Here is an 18973-nt window from a genome sequence, read left to right as displayed (position 1 = left end):
GACTGGATGGTGGATTAGAAGGGGTGATAGAAAAGAGAAGAAATCAGATATGATTCCCGGGATTCCAGCTTTAGTAACAGAGGACACTGAGGTGGGAAAGGCTGAAAGAGGAGTTTAAGATGCCTTTGAGATCTTTGTAAGCACTGGATACATGAGTTTGAAGCTCAGAACTGGGCTCAGGATAATGAATGCATGAGTTGAAAAATAAAGTGGATTTTTAGATGAAGTGACATGGGAGGGTGTACATAGAGAGAAGAGGGCTTGATGTGAGCCCTGAAGCACTCCAGCATTTTACGGTCCAGTGATGAAGGAACAGTAGCCAGAGAAGAAATATTCAGAGAGACAGAAGGAAGCCAGGAAGAGCATGCTGCCGTGGAAGCTGGGGTGGAAATTAGGAAAAGAGAGAGAGAGTAAGAAGGGGTCAGATGCCTCTTAGCTGTGTATTGTCTTACCAGAAATGTGCAAAGGCCTAGGAGGAAAACATGAAGGCTCCTTAAAGGTGCAGAAGTAGACTTGAACAAGTGGAAAGGTGTCCTTTGTTCTTGGATAGGACAATCTAACATCATAGATAAATTTAATGAATTTAATGTGGGAACCCAATAAAAATACCAGCAAGGATTTGTTTGTCTTGTGATTGCCTTTCCCTGAACTATGAAATTGCTTCTAAACTTCATATAGAAAAATAAACATGCAGGAATAGCTAGAAAGACCTTTAAAAAAGAAGAGACCACCAGATAGTAAAATATACTTAGAACATCTGTAATTAAAGCCGTGCAGTACTGATGGCAGATGAAAAGACAAAACAATGAAACAGATCAGAAAACCCAGAAATGAGCTGAAGTACACATGAGCATTTAGCCTATGAGGAAAATGGCATATTAAATCAGAGGGAGAAAGACTTTTTAGTGCATGGTATCAGAAGTAGCCTTTTGTCCAAAGGTAAAGTTGGATCCATACCTCACACCATATACCAAAATAAACTCCAAATGGATCAGAGACCTAAAGGTAAAAAATGAAAACATACAAGTACTAGAAGAACACATAGGTCGAGTACTTGGTAATCTGAGTGTGAGGAGAGCCTTTCACTCCTCACTGAAGACTTAAAATTTCAGATGCAACATGTGAAAAACATTACTAAATCTGACTACATGTATTGAACAACTTTCTACCAAGGGTAGGGTGGGAAGTACTGTGGTAGGCAGCCTTCTAATCTGGTCCCAGTGATCTGTCGCCACCTCCTGGTATTCATGCCCTGCTGGAATCCTCTTCTTGTGAGCGTGGGCTGGCCCTAGTGAATTGCTTCTAGCAAAATGGAATATGGTGAAAGTGATGGGATGTCACTTGTGAGATTAGGCTGCAAAAGGCTGTGACTCTCTGCCTTCTGTCTTGCTCACATTCACCCTCGTGAGGAAGCTGGTGTGTACTGAACTAACCTGTGACTGCCCCATGTATCAAGGAACTGTTGGCTGCGTGCATAGAGACTTGAAAATGATTTTTGTGTATTGACCTTATGTGCAGAACACTGTAGTGTTCTTTTAGCAATAGTAGTTTGTCTGAAGATCTGCTTGATTTCCTTTGAAACGAGTCGTATTGCTCATAAGCAATGTTAATTTTGTTTGTCCTCCAGTCATTGACCAACTCACAAACCCATGATAAAGGCATCCTTGTTTTGTTTCTGTTTGTAAAGAGAATGCTTCCAAGGTACCCCCTTTACAAATAATATTTGCTGCAAGGTTTTAGTAAATAGCTTTTATTAAGTTAAGAAATACCCTTCTAACCCCAGTTTAGTAACTATTATTATTATCCTGAGGGAGTGTTGTATCTTATTGAAGGCTTTTTCTGTGTCTCTTATCAGGCTAATGAAATTCACCACTATTCCTAGTTTGCTAAGAATTTTTTTTTAATTTCTATGAAGCATCTTGAATTTTATTGAGTAGCTTTTCTCAATCTATTGATACCGTATAGTTTTTCTCCCTTAATCTGTGCCCTGGTCTTTTTTTTCATCCAGGTACAAAATGATCTCTGAGTTCACCTGGCCCAACCATGACCTTCCTTCAGACAAAGAGGCTGTTAAGAAACTGATTGACCATTGTGGTTTTCAGGATGATGTAGCTTATGGGAAAACCAAAATTTTCATTCGAACACCCAGAACATTGTTTACCTTGGAAGAACTCCGTGCCCAGATGCTCGTAAGGATTGTCCTCTTCCTACAAAAGGTAATTTTATAGTTTACACATAAAGATAATCCTTTGCTTTTATGCTCTTAAAGATTAGTTGAATGCTTTCTTTGATTCAAGAAATGTTCACGATGGTATATTTTCTGCATCTGTGCATATCTTAGAACATTTTCTGTTGCCTTCACACATGGGAAACTTACTTGGCTGCTTGAGCTCAGAATTATTTTATCCTCAAAACTCTGAAGATATTTTGTCTTCTGGTATTTAAAACCAGAGAGATGTCTGAAGCAGTCTGGTTTTTTTTTTGTCTGTTGTAGTGAACTGAGTTGTTTCAGCTTAATTGCATAAAGAACTTTTTCTATCTTGTAATTCAAGAGCTTGGCTGGCATGTTTGAAACCACCTCCCTCCCCCGTCATGACCCACCACGAGCCCTTGCCCAAGGTGGGGAGTGCTGACTCAGCGATGCTCATAAGATCATGGGATCTGTCATCATTGATCTGTGCAGGGGCCCTTCTCATTTCATTCACTCGCTCAAGTGCTTCTGTCTATCCTCCTTACCCATTTTCATACCTTCTGCATGAACCACTTTAATGGAAAAAATTATATATGCATAGAAAGAGAAATCACGTGCTTCTGTGAGAATGACTTTGGGATGTGTATCTCAGGAGAAAGGTGGCTGAGTCATGGGTATAGGCAGACCTAATTGGTGCGAGTGGTTTCAAGCTCCTCTCCAGAATGACTGCCAGTTGGCACACTACCAGCCGTATGTGGGGGTTACCGTGTGCCCATATCTTCACCAGTATCACCCAGATACCTAAATTTTACCATACTAACAAATATAATGATACCTTGTTGCTGTTTACTTTGTGTTTCTTGGATTACTGTTGAATTTGAGCATCTCATTAAATGTCTGTTTGCTTTTTGGATTTTCCTATAAACTGCCTGTTCATCTCTTTTATCTGTCTTTCTACTGGAGTTGGTACCATTTTCTTGTTGGTTAAGAGGAATTCCTTAAATATTTGAGACTTTCATCTCTTACTCACTTTAGACATTATAAATATATTCTCCTTTTCTGTACACATTCGTATGAACTTTCCAGTATGCTTTGTTGAAGAAAATCCTTCTTTCTGACATAGTCAAATTCTTCATTTTTTTTTGCCTTATGTTTTGAGATTTGGAATTTTGTGCAAGAGGGCTTTCCTTGTCTCTAGGTCACAAAAGGACTGTCCTATATTTTCTGTTATGAACTGTACAGTTTTACCTTTCACTTTAGGTCTTTAATCCATTCAGAATCTCCCTATGTATGTGGTTTTACATAGAAATCCAGTTTCACTTCTATATGGTGAGCTTGGTGAGCAAGTTTTCTCAATACCATCTACTAACCAGTCGTCCTTTTCCCATTCATTTGTGGTGCCACTTCTATTATGTATTCTGTTTTTATATATTGTACATACTGTGTTCTGTTTCTGAGAACTCTGTTCTGTTCTGCTTTTATATCTGCCTGTTTCTGCACTAACGCCACTTGGTTCTCTGGTAGTATGTCTTAGTACGCAGTCGGATAAGACCATCTTCTCTTCTTTATTAAGGTTGATTACCTTATGCATAGACCTTTATTCTGTAATATAAATTTTAATGTGTGTTTAATGAGTTCATTAAATTCAACAATACTTTTTATTAGAATCGCACTGAATTTATAGATTAATTTGAAAGGATTAACATTTTTATAGTATTAAATCATCTTAAAAGTATGGAATAGGCTTATTTAAATCACTTCGTTGACTTTTAGACTTGGAAAGGCCTTAGGAACTCATGGATAATTCCTAGATACTGTTTTTTGTAGCTACTGTGAAATTTTTTAAATTACATTTTCTAGATGGCAGGGTCGGTATAGAGAAGTAATACTGTCTTATGTTGGTTGATCTGTATCCAGAATGAAACCTTCATTGATTCATATTTGTTGATTCTGTTAGTTTTTCTGGGTAAGAAATAATAACCGTGTGCAAATAATGAAAGGTTTCCCCTCCCTTCCAATTGAGAAGATGTTTCTAAGTATTCATCTCTTTCACTTATTTTTCCTAGAACTCAAGAAAACTTTTGGAGTGGAATACCAAATTCTTTTTCACCTTAAAACAGTTTCCTTCTCTTAATTTTTTTTTTGAATATTGCTTTTACTCAGTTCTGTTTTGTTTCTCAAGACGGCTTGTAAGTTTGCAAGTTGACTGCTTTTTGTCTGCCGTGGTAGGTTACTGTCACACATCTGTTCTTCTGTGTAGTCAGATCCCTACCTGTGATCTTCATGCTTGCCGCTGGTAGTTTTGTTGTTGTTTACAGATCTAATGCTTTGTTTTTTTTTCCTTTATACCTACCCAAGAGGTTGACCAGGCTCAGGGTTTGGCTGCTGGTGAGGGTGTGTTTATTGGCTTATTTTGGACTGCTCCCTCTGTTATCTGTTTATTCGTATCACTGGCCCATTCTTCTGTTGAGTTGCTTGTCTTTTTCTTGTGAATTTGTGGGAGCTGTTATCTTCGTGTGCTGCAATTATTCTTCCCAAGCTATCATATGTCATTTGGCTCTGTTCATGGTATACTCTTTGACATGAAGATTTTTCACTTAATACAGTGAAATATGTCTTTTTCTTTATAGCTTTCGAGTTTCTTCCCCCCAAAAAATTACAGCTCTGGGATTTAGTTTTGTACATGGTGTGATATTAAGGGTCCAGCTCTGTCTTATTCCAAGTAAATAACCAGCTATTCTAATTCCATTTATTTTAAAAATTTCTCTTTTTTCCACTAAACTGAAATTCCACCTTTGTCTTATAATTAAATCCCCGTATATGCTTGAATCTATTTCAGGGCTCACTATTTTGTTCCATAGTCAGTTCCTTTGCCAGTATCAGACTGTGTTTATTACAGTACCTCATAAGAGGTTTTAACAGGTGGGAACTTGGCTTTCAGTGTATCTTTATACCTTTTCTGTGCCTTAATAGAGATTCAGCAGCAAGTTGGAAGCGGCAATTGCTTGTTCTTAAAGGAATAAGCTGTATAACCACCAAGATCACAGAGGAGACAGAAACTGTGTCACTTTCTAATTCGTAAAAAGAATTTATAGTTCTCCACTCTCACCGTCTAAACCATTAACCCCTCAGTGTCAAGAATTGCAGGTAATCTGTATAGTGCATCTTGTCTCTCTTCATATACTTGGTCATATGCTTGACATTTTAGAGGATTTTTGACATTGCTAGAATTACCTTTTTTTAAAGAAGTAACCGTCTCGACTTTAAAGAGTTTTACTGGTTTTATAGTATATAAGTAGTAGCAATACAAGTTCATGTAGAATCATGAAGGAAATCATTTTATATTTTTAAAATATAATTTTATATTGTATGTGAATTTAAATCATATCCTACCGTTGTTGTATAGTATTTTTGCTGTACCTTTACAAGTGTCAACACTTGCATGTTTGCAATAGCTGGCTTGACCCTTACTGTGATCTACTAGAGTCTCTTCAGTCCGCCTGCTATTCGTGGACGTCTGGCAATTTCCAGTGCTTCACTCTGGCAGGTCCCACCGTGGTGCACTTCTCTGCTTCCTTAGGGCAGTGCCTGCCGCCAAGTTCAATAACGATACCTGTCGTTACTACTTCTAGTTCTGCTATTACTACTATTAAGGATTTGCAAGCATCCTTGATTATTTTCTTGGGATAAGTTCTCAGACACAAAATTATTGGTTTAAAAAATAGATGCTTTTAAGATTTTCTATACCTGTTGTTAAATGCCTTCCAGAAAGATTGTGCCGGTTTATGCTCCCACCGACTAATGAGTGGGAGAGCTTGTCTCGCTGAAGCACTGGCTGGCTCTTTTCATTCTTATAAATACACTTTGTGAAAGACCTAAATCCTGAATGTTTTGCCCGAATACAGGCAGACCTCAGAGATACTGCGGATTTGGTTCCAGATCACCACAAATAAAGCAAATATCACGGTAAAGCAAGTCATACAGATTTTTTATTTCTCCACGCGTATAAATAAGACTTTTTTTGTGGGGGGGTGGGCAGGTTAATTGGGTTTATTTATTTATTTTTAGAGGAGTAACTGGGGATTGAACCCAGGACCTTGTGCATGCTAAGCATGTGCTCTACCACTGAGCTATACCCTCCCCCTCCACACATATAAAATTTGTTTTACACTATACTGTAGTGTGCTGAGTGTGCAGTAGAATTATGTCTTTAAAAAGTACATACCTTAACTTAAAAATGCTTTCATTGCTAAAAATGCTGTCATCCGAGCCTTCAGCGAGTCATAATCTTTTTCCAGTAGTTACATCAAAGACCACTGATCACAGATCACATAACAAATCTAATAATAATGAAAAGCTTGAAATATTGTGGGAACTACTGAGGGGGATGTGACACAGAGACAAAAAGTGAGCAAATGCTGTTGGAAAAATGATGCCGATAGACTTGCTCGATGCAGGGTCGCCACAAACCTACCATTTGTAAAAAAAACTCAGTATCTGTGAAGGGCAGTGAACTGATGTGTGCCTGTATTGGAAAAATCTTTTTATAGGAATCCCCAGTTGTAGTATCCACATCTTTGCATCTTTGAATTAAAAGGAATGAATCAGTGTAGCCAGTAGGATTTTCTTGAAGGTCATTCTCTCTTCCTTTCAATCGTATGCGGTTGCTTCACTTACCCACACACCCTCCACTTGGGAGTTTGTGTGTGTTCTTTACATCCCATTTGAGTGAGAAATCAAATAAGGTGGTATTTCTAGACAGCACAGAAGAAATTGACATTTTCAGAATTACAGCCTTAAGCAAGGCGGTGCTGAGACATCAGTCGTCAGTTCAGCAGCAAACACGTGGGGCTGAGTCGACGTGTATAATGATTGTTACTCAGTGTGTTGTGAGGCAGATCTGTCCAAGCTGATTTCCTTGTAGCTTTTTCCCTTCTTCACCCTGGACCTTTCTGGTTTGGGGTTTCTTACCATCTGTCTTCTGTGTGTTGTTTTCATTGATTCCCAGAAAACAAGACACTTCCTTGTTGTGTGGCTGAGGAGATCCTGAAAAAAGGCTATACATTTTATAGATTTTTAATGAAAATATCATACGAAATGCATTACAAAGCATCATGATTCTCTAATATTCTGTACCCCTTTTGTTTGAAATATTTTGCTGTCTTGAAAGAGGAGTGGGGTATGGAACTTCTCAAGAAACTCCCTTTTTTTTCATTCATGTACAGTTTTAAGTGTATATTCTCATCCGAAAGAATCATAGAGCAACATCAAAATCATCATATAAGGTGATATGAAAAGTGGATTCTCAAAGGTAGTTGGAAAAGTATTGGGGAAATTTATCTTTTGTGTGACCATTACCAGCAAATTTGGAATAAGCTGATGGATTTGAAGAGTGACTCGGTTGACCCACCTGTGAGACAGGTTGGCACTTTTGTGAACTGTGTCTTCCCTTGGGGGAACTAGGCCTTTCTTAAAGGACGTCTAGCATCGATTACAGACAAAGATCTTTTTTTTTAAAACATTTTTTATTGCGTTATAGTCATTTTACAATGTTGTATCAAATTCCAGTGTAGAGCACAATTTTTCAGTTATACATGAACATACGTATATTCATTGTCAAAAGTAAGTTCAAAATGGCAATAAACACACATCTATCATTAATTACTGTAAAAAAAAAAAAAAAAGACAAAGATCTTAATGGGTCCCCACGTCCCATACTGGCACCAGTTCAGGTCCCACAGCTTTGATCCTAGCTCTAGGAATACGTTGTCCTTTCCAGTGTGCCCTGTTATAGTTATGAAGTCGATGTCCTGCCTGTATCACGTCCCGAAGGCTTCTCGACATAGACTTTCCTTCTTAAAATAATAAGGCTTTAATCATTTTCATCCAGGCAGTTTGTGGTCACCCTGAGATCAGTTATAGCTCCCAAATTCCACAGCAGCAAGAGCCGCCAGCCCTTTGGAAACTTAAATCTTGCTAGCCTCTGACCTGTTCCACACTCCACGCCATGAGTTTTTCTGGTTCTTATTTCAGTCCTAAATGCGGCTCTCAGTTGTCACGCCATGCCAACGAGCTGTGCGGTTCAGATTCAAGCTCAAGTCTAGAACCAGTCGGCCTTCTTCTGTCATAGTTACATGAAAGCACAGGCTTGTTTACATGGGAAATTACAGAAGCCTCGTGCTATAATGTTCAGATGCATCTGCCACCTAGGTCCCTTGGCTCCCAGGATTTTATTTTTGCTTGTCTGGTGGCTGCCTGATTAGAGGATGGTTGTGGTTTGATTATTAGGTCATAGCAAAGTGGGAGCAATCTCAAGGGCAGGATAGGAGAGAGTACAGAGGAATGAGCGGAGGAGAAAGTGTGGAAAGGATGTGGAAGAGAAAGAGGTAATGTAACCCTGAGAAAGGAAGGAAGGACCTCAAGGAGGTGAAATAAAATAACTCAGAATGTGGGCTAAAATGGTAATGTGACCATCGTTTCTAGTTTTATGTGCGGTTCAACATGGAATTGTAGAGCAGCTAATGACCTTTTCTTTTTTTAAGAATACAAGATAGTAACTTCGGCAGTCCACTAGCAAACTGGTATTGTGTGACTATTGTACAAAAATAAGGCCACCTGATTTTATCTATAAATCCTCCGTGTTTTTAAGCACACCACGTGTGATGTTTGATAAAGGTCGTAACAGAAGCACGTAAGATCCAGTGTCCTTTTAAGAGGGCACATGGGAAGATTTCTTTTTGTTCTTATGCCATTATTTGTTGTACTGGGCTGCTGCCCTCAGACTGGCAGTCATACTATGGGATGGAGGCCACACTGCTGTAAAACCTCCTTGAGATATTTCCTGGAGGAGTGATACTGAACATCCTTGAAATGTTCCTGAATTTTTAATGGGACTGCTTCTAATGGTTTCTATTTATGCGTGCTACTGATCGAGCTAGTACATTTGAACATTTCAAGGAGGAATCCATCTATTCCAGTTGTGTTAAGAGTACTTTTAAAATCAAGAATACTAAGTGAAGTGACCCAGAAACAGAAAGAAAAATGCCACGTGATATCACTTATACGTGGAATCTAAAAAAAATGACACCAATGAATTTATTTGCAAAACAGATGTAGACTCACAGACACAGAAAACAAACTTATGATACACAGGGAAAGGTGGGGGGAGACAACTGAGAGTTCAGAATTTGCAGATACAAACTACTACATATAAAATAAATAAACAACAAGACCCTGCTGTATAGCACAGGGAACTATGTTCAATATCTTTTAATAGCCTATAATGGAAAAGGATATGAAAAGGAATATATATATATGTAACTGAATCATTATGCTGTACACCAGAAACTAACACAACATTGTAAATTGACTATACTTCAATTTTAAAAAAAATAGATGTTGAACTAAATAGAATTGCATCTTAGGTATCAAGATGCACATGTAATTTTTTTTCTCTTTGAACTATCAATATGGAGAATTCTACTAATCAATTCAGTGTCAGTGTCACGTAGGTCTCAGCAGGATGACAGACTCTTCCTTTTTCCATATTTTGGAAAACGGAAAGTCTAAACAGTGTTGGGGTTCATCTGTTCAGGTTGAATTTGGTGTGAAAATGTGTGAAAGGGGGCATTTGTTGGAGCTCTTCAAAGGCTTTCTCTAGTTCCTTGTAAGACGGTCTGTTTCGGATCCGTTTTTGAATTTATATTTTCTTAGAAAATCATCCAGTTTCTCAAATTTAATTGAACAGACTTAAACGAAGTAATCGCTCATGTTTCTTTTCATTTCCTTTGTGTCTTTAGTCAGTCCCCCGTGTCATTTCTTATTTTTTGTGTGTTTGATCGGTACTCACTCTCTTTTTTCTTTATGAACTTTAGTTCGTGATGCATTTTACTGTGTTTTCAAAGAATTAGTTTTCTCATTTATTAATTCCTCCATTTTCTTATTTCTGATTTATTAATTTTGCCTTTTATCTTCATCGATTTCTTCTTTTTTGGAGTATAAAGAGAAGACACAAGCAGGAGATTATCTTTCTCTAACTTCTGGAGCTCGGCACTTCGTGCATGTTTTCCTTTCACAGTTATTAATAGTGGGCTATGGAATTTGTTCTGAGCGCTACTTTTGCTGTATCTCTAGGACCGCATACGTTATTTAATGTTTAGAGTTCCTCTTTCCCAAAAGAGTTATTTAAAAAAAAATGTAAAGATCATTTCCAAGTGATTCATGCTTTGAGTGTTTTATTTCGTTTTCCAATTTTGTTATTAATTTTTAGTTTTACTGAATTATGATTATGGAATGTTAAATGTACTATTTCTAGTTTCTGGAATTTATTGAATTTTGAGGGTCTAGTGTTTTAAAGGTCACTTTTTTAGTACAGCTTGAAACAAGGTGTCTTTTCTTTTCCTTTCTTGATATTTCTATTATGAAAAATAGCAAATATTCACAAAAGTAGAAAGAAAGACCCATGTTCCCATCTCTCAATTACCCACGTTTAGCCATTCTTATTTTACCCAGTACACACCTCATGCTCTTATGTGTGTTTGTTTGGTTTGGTGCTTTTTAAGGGAAATCCCAGATTTATTATCATTTTGCCCTTACATACCAGTATAACCTTTCCAGAAGGACTTTCGTAGACCACTATCGCACCATATAAAGTTAACAATTCCTTTACATCACCTAATGTGTAGTTTGTGTACACTATTCCCAGCTGACTTAGAAATGTCTTTCCACAGATAGCAGCAGGAGCTGAGGCCCTTTTGAGAAGGGAACACCCTCGTCATTATCGTGTTATGATTTTTCAGTGACATATCATTTCATCCTTTAAGAGTGTAGGTTTTAAAGGTGGCTCACGTATCACAAGGACTGCCCTGGTTGGTTTGTCCTAATTAACGATTTAACGTTATTTGTACGTTCTTGTATTTATTGGTTAAATTTGCATTTTGCATGCTTATTGTTGGGTTATAGTACAGCCCCTGTGGCAAGAAGGAGCTTGGGAAGAATTAAAAGGGACTCATTAGAGCACAGACATATAATGAAAATAGTAAATTCTGAAACTGAGAACGGTGTCATCACCATTAATTGTAAGCAGTCTCAAAGGTCAGTAGAGGCCTGAGCATAGTAATTTTGTAAACCAGTCAGAGAAAAAGTGTGAATAGAATCCTTGTCTGAAAATTGGATTGTCCTGGTGTAGTGATTCGCGTGCCCTACTCCCTACTGTACTGTTTGCTGTGAAACTTTGTCAGGCAGTGGCGTGAAGCCACGGGGCTTTCACATCGTTTTCAGACAAAGTTCGCTGGCTCCTTTGTGAAACCAATCAAGTGTTTATTTCTCGGGCTAAAAGCAAAATGATTATCTCTCATAGGAAGTTGATTGCTTTTGACCTTGGAGTTAAAAAAAAGAAAAAAGAAAAACTACTAGTATATTAGCTAATCTTTACTGAGTGACATGCTGTATTCTGGGCACTTTACGTACATTAACTAAATCTTTACAAGGGCCCGGGGAATGCGTGTCTGTTACTTTTTTCATCTAGTAGGAAAGAGAAGCCACTGAGTAGCTGAGTAACTTGCTGGAGGCCACACTGATGGCAAATCCCACAACTGGGATTTGAACCCAGGATTCCAGCCTTCTGCACACAAGTTCTTAACCCGCTGTTCACCTGTGGCATCAGTCAGTATGCACTCTGCATAGGAAACACGGGCATGAGTCACACTGTGGGAGAGAAGTTCACAAAACCTGCCACAAAGATGATGATGGCATCGTGCTTAGAGAAAAAGGAGAACGCGATTTGGCAGAATTCCTGTATTGAATGACCTTGGTCGACATCTAGTGATGTCTGAGTCAGCTACCACTGAGTACGTGAACTAAGACACATCTTTACCACAACTGGAAGGAAACACTGATGTTTCCTGTACGAAACCATGTGCATCAGCTCTTGACATGTGTGCCATCATGAAAAATGATCAGCGACTCTCTTTTACTGAGAATACATGCTCCAGGAGAAGATATTTTATTTGCTTTGGTAAAAGTGACTTTTGAGCCGTGAGTGGGTTGGGAGAGGTATATTTGGGTGACTGTGGACAAAGCATAACTGAATTACAGGAAGGGTGGCAGGAGGCGTTGCTGGGTGGTAAGAGAGGTTGTCCCCAGTGCCAGTCCCCTCACTGCTTTATATATATACAGTGTATATATGTATATACACATATATATACGTATATATTTTTATATATATATGTGTGTATTTTTTCCCCTTAAAGATAGCCCCCAGCCCTTACAACTTAAGTTTGCAAAACTTCAGGCAGGATACCCAGACTCAAGCCAGGGAGGCTCAGGGAAGTTCAGGACTGGTCCTCCTGGCAGCATCTTGGAGTACTCCACAGGGACCAGAAGCATCTGAGCTGGAGGCAGAAGGCCTGGGCCACGCCACTCAGGTTTCACAGTAATTATGTCAGAAACCACAGCCATGAGATTCATCCAAATCCCCAGAACACCCACTGATCAATAGAAATATAATGCAAGTCACATGTGTAACTTTAAATTTTCTAGTGGCTACATTTAAACAAATAAAAATAATTAGGTGATAATAATTCTAATGATATATTTTATTTAACTCAGTGTATCCAAAATAGTAATGAAGTCCTTAAAATCCAGTGTGTACTTCATCCCAGTTCAGCCTGGCTGCATCTCAGCTGCTCCCTAGCTCCATGTGACGATGGCTACCATATTGGGTAGCACAGATAAGCCCTCTGTCTCTAACTTCTAGTCTATGTATATTTTTTTTTCCCCAAGGGAGATATTTATGGTCAAGAATATGCAGCTGGACCTTAGCTAAGTACTGAAAGAAATAAAGGAAAATGTGCCTCTGATTAAATGCTGGCCATTGACTGTATGTCTTTTCAGTACAAGGTGACAAGAAACGAGTAGCAATTGTCCTTCCCAACACCATGATGTGGAAGAATGGCGCTCACATGCATGTTTAAATGAGTGATAAACATGGATTTGCCCATCCATTACTGAATAGGGATGTGAAAATGAGCAAGACAAGGTTCCACATAGAGGAAGCTAACAACCCAGTCAGGAGAGAGATATGTTAGCACTCAAACCCATGCAGTGCGGTAACTGTTGACACCACTGAGTAGACAACGACTGCCAGGTGGGCTCAGAGAAGAGCCCCCTTCCTGAGCTGGGCAGAGAAGGCTTTCCAGAATAAGAGGTGCCACAAAGTTTGAGAACCACTCTTAGATGCACATTTCACTTGGAAGCCCATTAACAGGGAAGACAGATCTTAATCTGTATTTCATAAACCGTTATAGAGCTGGATCACTGACGTTATAGCAGGTTAATTGTCACTAAGGTTAGTGGGTAAAATAAACTTCCTGTGACAAAAATAGGAAACAAAATTTTCTACAAAAATATTCAAACATACCTTTTGCCATAATAAACATACACTAGTCTTTGTCCTTGAAATGACTGAAATAGCCCTTTCAATGTTACAAGAAAGTTCTTTACCCTTCTTAGAGAAGAGCCACACCACATGGGTAATTAGGAGGCAGACGTACATGGCAGTCCTGCAGCTCATGATGACAGAATTAAATTTAGATTTGACTTAAATTTTGTCACAAGTTTATAGATGTTTACTAAGCTTTCCCTTATTTATCTAACAAGACATAAAGAGCTAGCTCAGGCCTCGTCTTCTCAAAGCACCCAGGGCAACCAGCTTTCCTTCTGTCGTGGTTCCTCGTGAATGGCTGCTAGTCTACACTGGCAGCCTCTGATCTGATCGTTTTGTTATTTTGTCATGGCTCATGTTACTCCGTTTCCACACTATACTGTACAAAGTCTCTGAGACTAAGATTTTTCCACTCAGCGTGTTTTTAAAATTTCTCCAGGTCCGTAGTTGCAGCTCTAATTTAATTACTTTTACTTCTTTATGCTATTTTGTTATTAAAAAGTCACTATTTTCCTGATGATAGTTACTTAATGTTTCAGTTTGTGTTATTGTAAGTAATGCCGCAGTGAGCATTTTCGTACATAGTTCCTTATCTACAAGTGGATACGTCTGTGTAGGGCAGCTATTCCCAAACTTTGAAGAGCCCTAAGAGCTCAGAATTCTGGGAAATTCAAGAACATACAGGTGTACATTCCATTCAGATTGATGATGTCATCCCATGGGATGTAGCCTCTGGAAAACTCCAGTGTAGACTTAAGAGAGGATGAGAATTAGAGGCATATGCCTGCTAGGATTATTATGAAATTAGCTTTTATCTTGAAGGTCCCCTGCAGGGATCTCAGCAGTGCGCAGGTTCCCAGACCACACCTTGAGAGCCCCAGCCTAGGAAAGATACTGCGGATTGCAAAGGCTGAGTGGTAGGGTCTGCACACTTTTAAGAGTACTGAAGATTCCCTGGTTGCTTTCCAAGAGCATTGTACCCACTTACTCTTACCCAGAACCATGTAAGAATTTTTATTGTTCCACATCCTTATCAACCATTTGGATTGTCAGAATTTTTCATTTTGACCAATCTAATACTGACCCCTGAATATGTCCTTTACTTTCTTGCAAGGTCAGGTCTGCATAGGGGTGTTTTTTTACATTTCTCTGGCAGCAGGGATACCAGATTACCTCTTCGGCCACATTTTTTTTTTTTTCTTACTTGGTGGAAGTCCCATTGAAAAGATTAGGAGACAGAAGTGATGTGGTCACAGTTTTCAAGTTTAAGTAGACCTGTGTCAAGGGGGAATTAGAAACCAGGACTGGAGGCAGGATGGCCATTTAAGAGCCTGTTGCTGTCATCTGGGGGAAAAGCTACTGGACGCTTAAATCAGAGCTATGGTATTTGAGATGGGGAGAAATATTTAGGAGCCCAAATTTTCAGGACATGATAGCATTTTGGATGGGAGGCTGATGAAAGGCAGGAAGCATTGATTCCTAGGTTTCCAACATAGGTTCCTAGATAGCTGGTGCCACTAACAGCTGAAATAGAAAGGGTGCAGAAGCAGGGGCATATTTGGAGGAAGTTAACAGTTTGGAGCATGACGTGTTCAAAGTGCCTGTAAGGCATTCAAGTCAAGGTGACCAGCAGGTTGCATGTGTGAGTCAGGGAAGCAAAGGAAGTAGCTGATTTCAGGTAAGAGAATGATGAGTGGTGTCAAACCGAAACATCCAACAAAATAAGGACTGAAAGTATCCGCTGAATCTGACGCTCGGAAAATCATTGGTTTGTTAAATGAATGTTACTTACAATAACAAAAAACTGAAACACTAAGTAACTATTATCAGGAAAATAGTGACTTTTTAATAACAAAATAGCATAACCAGCACGTTAAAGTTGGTCTGGTTGAAAGCAGAGTACAGGAGGAGAAGAAACACCAACCAAGTACCAGAATCCTCCAGCAGGAAAGTATGTTGAACATTTACTGATAAATCATGGTAATGAAAATAGGTATGGAAAGGACGTATGTTCTTAGTAAAGGAACTGAGGAGTATTGATCATCTACAGGACATTTAGTAAATGATTACTGAACGGTGAAGCCTCACTCCCACGTGTGTGACGCAGCAGTACTCTTATAATAACGTTACTCTGTACAAGTCATTGATTTTTATCATTGTAAAGAAAATTTCTGTTGATTTATACTGTGTAAAGCCAGTAACTGATGCCATTTAGTATTTACATATTGACAAACGCAAAGCCCTTTCAAAACAATGAAAATGCTTCAGCAAAAATTTAACATTAGAATGACAGAGCATCCTTTCTTGCCTCCCTCTCTCCCTCCCTCTCTCCCTGTTTTAGTCTCTCCCTCCCTCCCCAGCTCCCTCCCTCTCACCCACCCACCCTTTTCCTCCTCCCACCCAACTGATGAATAAAAAAGATAAAAGCATATTTGGAAAGTAATGACGACATGTCAAAAATAATTTGTTTCTTACGTATCCCCTCTCAGATACCGCCAGTAAGACACCACTGCCATCCCCTCCCGAGCCCGCTCCGCAGTAAGCTGGAAGCAGGTGACTCTGCTCTCCTGGAAGAGCAGCAAAGCCTTGCCCAGGCGATGCCTCATTACTGAGGCAACCGATTTGGCGCGTCAGCGTGAATCCCAACTTTAAAATGTAATTATGCCAAGATATGTACATATGCTTGAGATTTGCTCCCCTTTGGAAGGAAAACACTTCCTACCTTAGGTGAAAGAAAGGGGAAAATACTTCTTTTATTCTTTGCTTGCTCAAATACACCTTTCACCCGAGCTCCCCACCATGAGCTCCCCGCCATGCTTCGTGAAAGACCTTGCATTGGTTTTCCTGCACCACTTTTTTTTTTTTAACTTGAAATCTTCCCTTTCCAAGACATTTCTCTCTTGAGACCTGTCACTCATAACCCAGCAGCTGTTGTCTCCATGACAACACTTTCTGGCCCCTATAGGTGGTGGCAGGGAAAAAAAGGAAGGAAAGGAACCCATGGCTATGTTTTTCATTGCACTTTTCTTTTTTTAATTGCTGGAAGCTCAAGAGATTGACTCTTTGTAGGGAATTAATTAGTGAAGGGGAAATGATTTGATGAATAGGTGTTTACATTAAATTAAAAACGTGTGAACAATTCAGCGAGGATTGTCATCCCAGACTCCAATGGAAGGTCTTATAGGTAGGAGATGTGCACCAAAAGCTTGTCTGGAGGAAGACTGCCTTACACAGGTGGCAAAAAGTGTGCACAGCCAAGCCAAACAGGGTACCCTAGAATCATTGCTGAGCTATTAATTTTTCTTCCTCTGCAACAAAAATTATTATTTAAAAATTAAAAGTATATTTGGGTGCAGGGAGTGTTTAATTACCAACCTTATTAAATAGTGAAACCTATGCAACTCATTAGGTTTCCCATTTGCTGTAGCTGCCGGGAAGCTTAGGGTTCAGATTTGTACTTAAATCCAGGAGCCATGCTTGTGGGGATTTCAAGTGTGACTGTCCCCCTTCCCACCGACACCCCTGCGCCCCATTCCCTACCTGTCCTTCTTTTGTCCTTACTTGGGTGACCCTGTGATCTGTGTACCATTTATGTAAGTTCCCTCCGATCCTTTCAGAAATAACCGAGGAGAAAATATTAAAGGCAATGATGAAAATATTATAATGGGCACTCACTACCTAGTGACAATGTTGATATTTAATGTAAATTATCACCCCCCAAATGATGATTTTTAGAAGTGACTTTTTAAAAAAGCCTGTCTGAAGTAGTAGTTTGGCCACATATTTCATTAAGCTTAGGACACTTTATGGGTGACCAGCAATATCCTAATATCCTAGTGGGTTTATAATGGAGTGTACTTGGTTTAAGGGTAAAAGTCATGGTGCTAAGGTTTGCTTTATTCTTTTCTTACCCTTGTGCATGTGTGTAGCTCCAGCCAAGAAATCTAAGTGTATCAGAAATGGCTCACATTCTTTGCCATGGCACATGCAAACACATTCTGCTTGGACGGTTTAACCAAAAAAGTTTATGAAATATTCAGCATGTTCTGGGAAATGTATCCTTCTTTATTGCATATATTTAGAGCATTCAGTTTCTCTTCATGGGAAGACAGGTAGTGGATTTAAACTCTGTAATTCCAGCAAGTGCAGAATATAAATGCCTTTAACATACAAAAGGCCCTTCCAGAGAAATGAAATAAATTCCTCACTAGAAAACTCAGGGAAATGTAATCAGTCAATCCACACACACACACACAACCGTATTTTCATCTATCAAATACTCAGGGTTTTAAGAAAAAAAAAAATCCTGCGGAGTGTTGCTGAGGATATGTTTAGTGCTGGCACGAGAGCACATTTGGAGAACTTTCTGGAGCATAGTTTAGCTAAGCGTTTTCCAAAAAATGTTAAAATTGGGTCTGCCACTAATTAGTAATTATACTTCTAGAAATTTCCACTAAGGAAATTCTTAAGAATGTATGTAAAATTTAGTTGTAAGAATTTTCTTTTCAGCATTTCCCATGAAAATGGAAAGTAATGGAGAAAAATGTTAAGAAATGAGCTATATAAATTATGGTACTTACATACAGTAGAAAACTAAGCAGCCATTAACAATGACAACATAAAAAAATTGAACAACATCAAGTGTTCATGATAAATGTTAAGTGAGAATATATGTTACAAAACAGGATGTTCAGGACGATTCCTTATTAACCACATTGTTAATTCTAGAAATACCTACTCATGCGTGCATGTGCATGCTCGTGCGTGTGCGCACACACACACACTCTGTTTTAAATTGAAGTCATACTGTGTACACTGTAAAGGGCTGTTCCCATTTGAAAATCGGCAGAACCGTGGCGATGGCCATGGTGCTGGGCCCCTGAACCACCTGTGTGTGATCTCCCAGGCTTTCCTCCTTGGCCCACATCTGTGAAGCGTCACAGTCTTAGTTTTAGTGATGTCACTCCTCTGTTCAGAAGACCCTTCAACCACCTACAAAATTAAGACCAGGCTCTCCCAGCATCTTTCCTGAGCCACCAGGCAGCATCACCGTGTTCTTCCTGAACTCACACACACACCTTTCTTCCCACCTGTGTGCTTCTGCGCATTCTGCTCACCTTGCCTTTAGTGTCTTCAGATTAGATTCCACCCCCTCACTGACGCCCCCCTGGCCAGACCCGTCTGAATAAAGTCGTCTTTACTTCCTTCACCAGCATCCACTGGTCGACTCTGTGTGGCTCTCTGGGACAGTCACTTCAACAGGAGGCGGGAACCGTGGGCCCGCTGTTAGTTTGGGGTTTGTGTGAGGTCATTACTTGCTTTATCTGTAAAGTGATAGG

General features: G+C 39.3%; 1 protein-coding gene across 3 annotated transcripts in view; it reads left to right on the top strand.

Moving 5' to 3' along the window:
- The window catches only part of MYO1D (myosin ID), a 304073-nt gene that overhangs the window by 137352 nt on the left and 147748 nt on the right, over window positions 1–18973 (top strand). For all 3 annotated transcript variants that reach the window (XM_031468289.2, XM_064495922.1, XM_064495923.1), the window contains exon 16: window positions 2009–2216. In XM_031468289.2, coding sequence (XP_031324149.2) covers window positions 2009–2216 — 208 coding nt within the window. The remainder of the gene's footprint in view (window positions 1–2008; window positions 2217–18973) is intronic.

This window comes from Camelus dromedarius, chromosome 16 (assembly GCF_036321535.1).
Source record: "Camelus dromedarius isolate mCamDro1 chromosome 16, mCamDro1.pat, whole genome shotgun sequence".
Lineage (NCBI taxonomy): Eukaryota > Metazoa > Chordata > Mammalia > Artiodactyla > Camelidae > Camelus > Camelus dromedarius.
The sequence above is the reverse complement of the archived record's forward strand: the minus strand, read 5'-3'. Positions and strand labels throughout refer to the sequence as shown.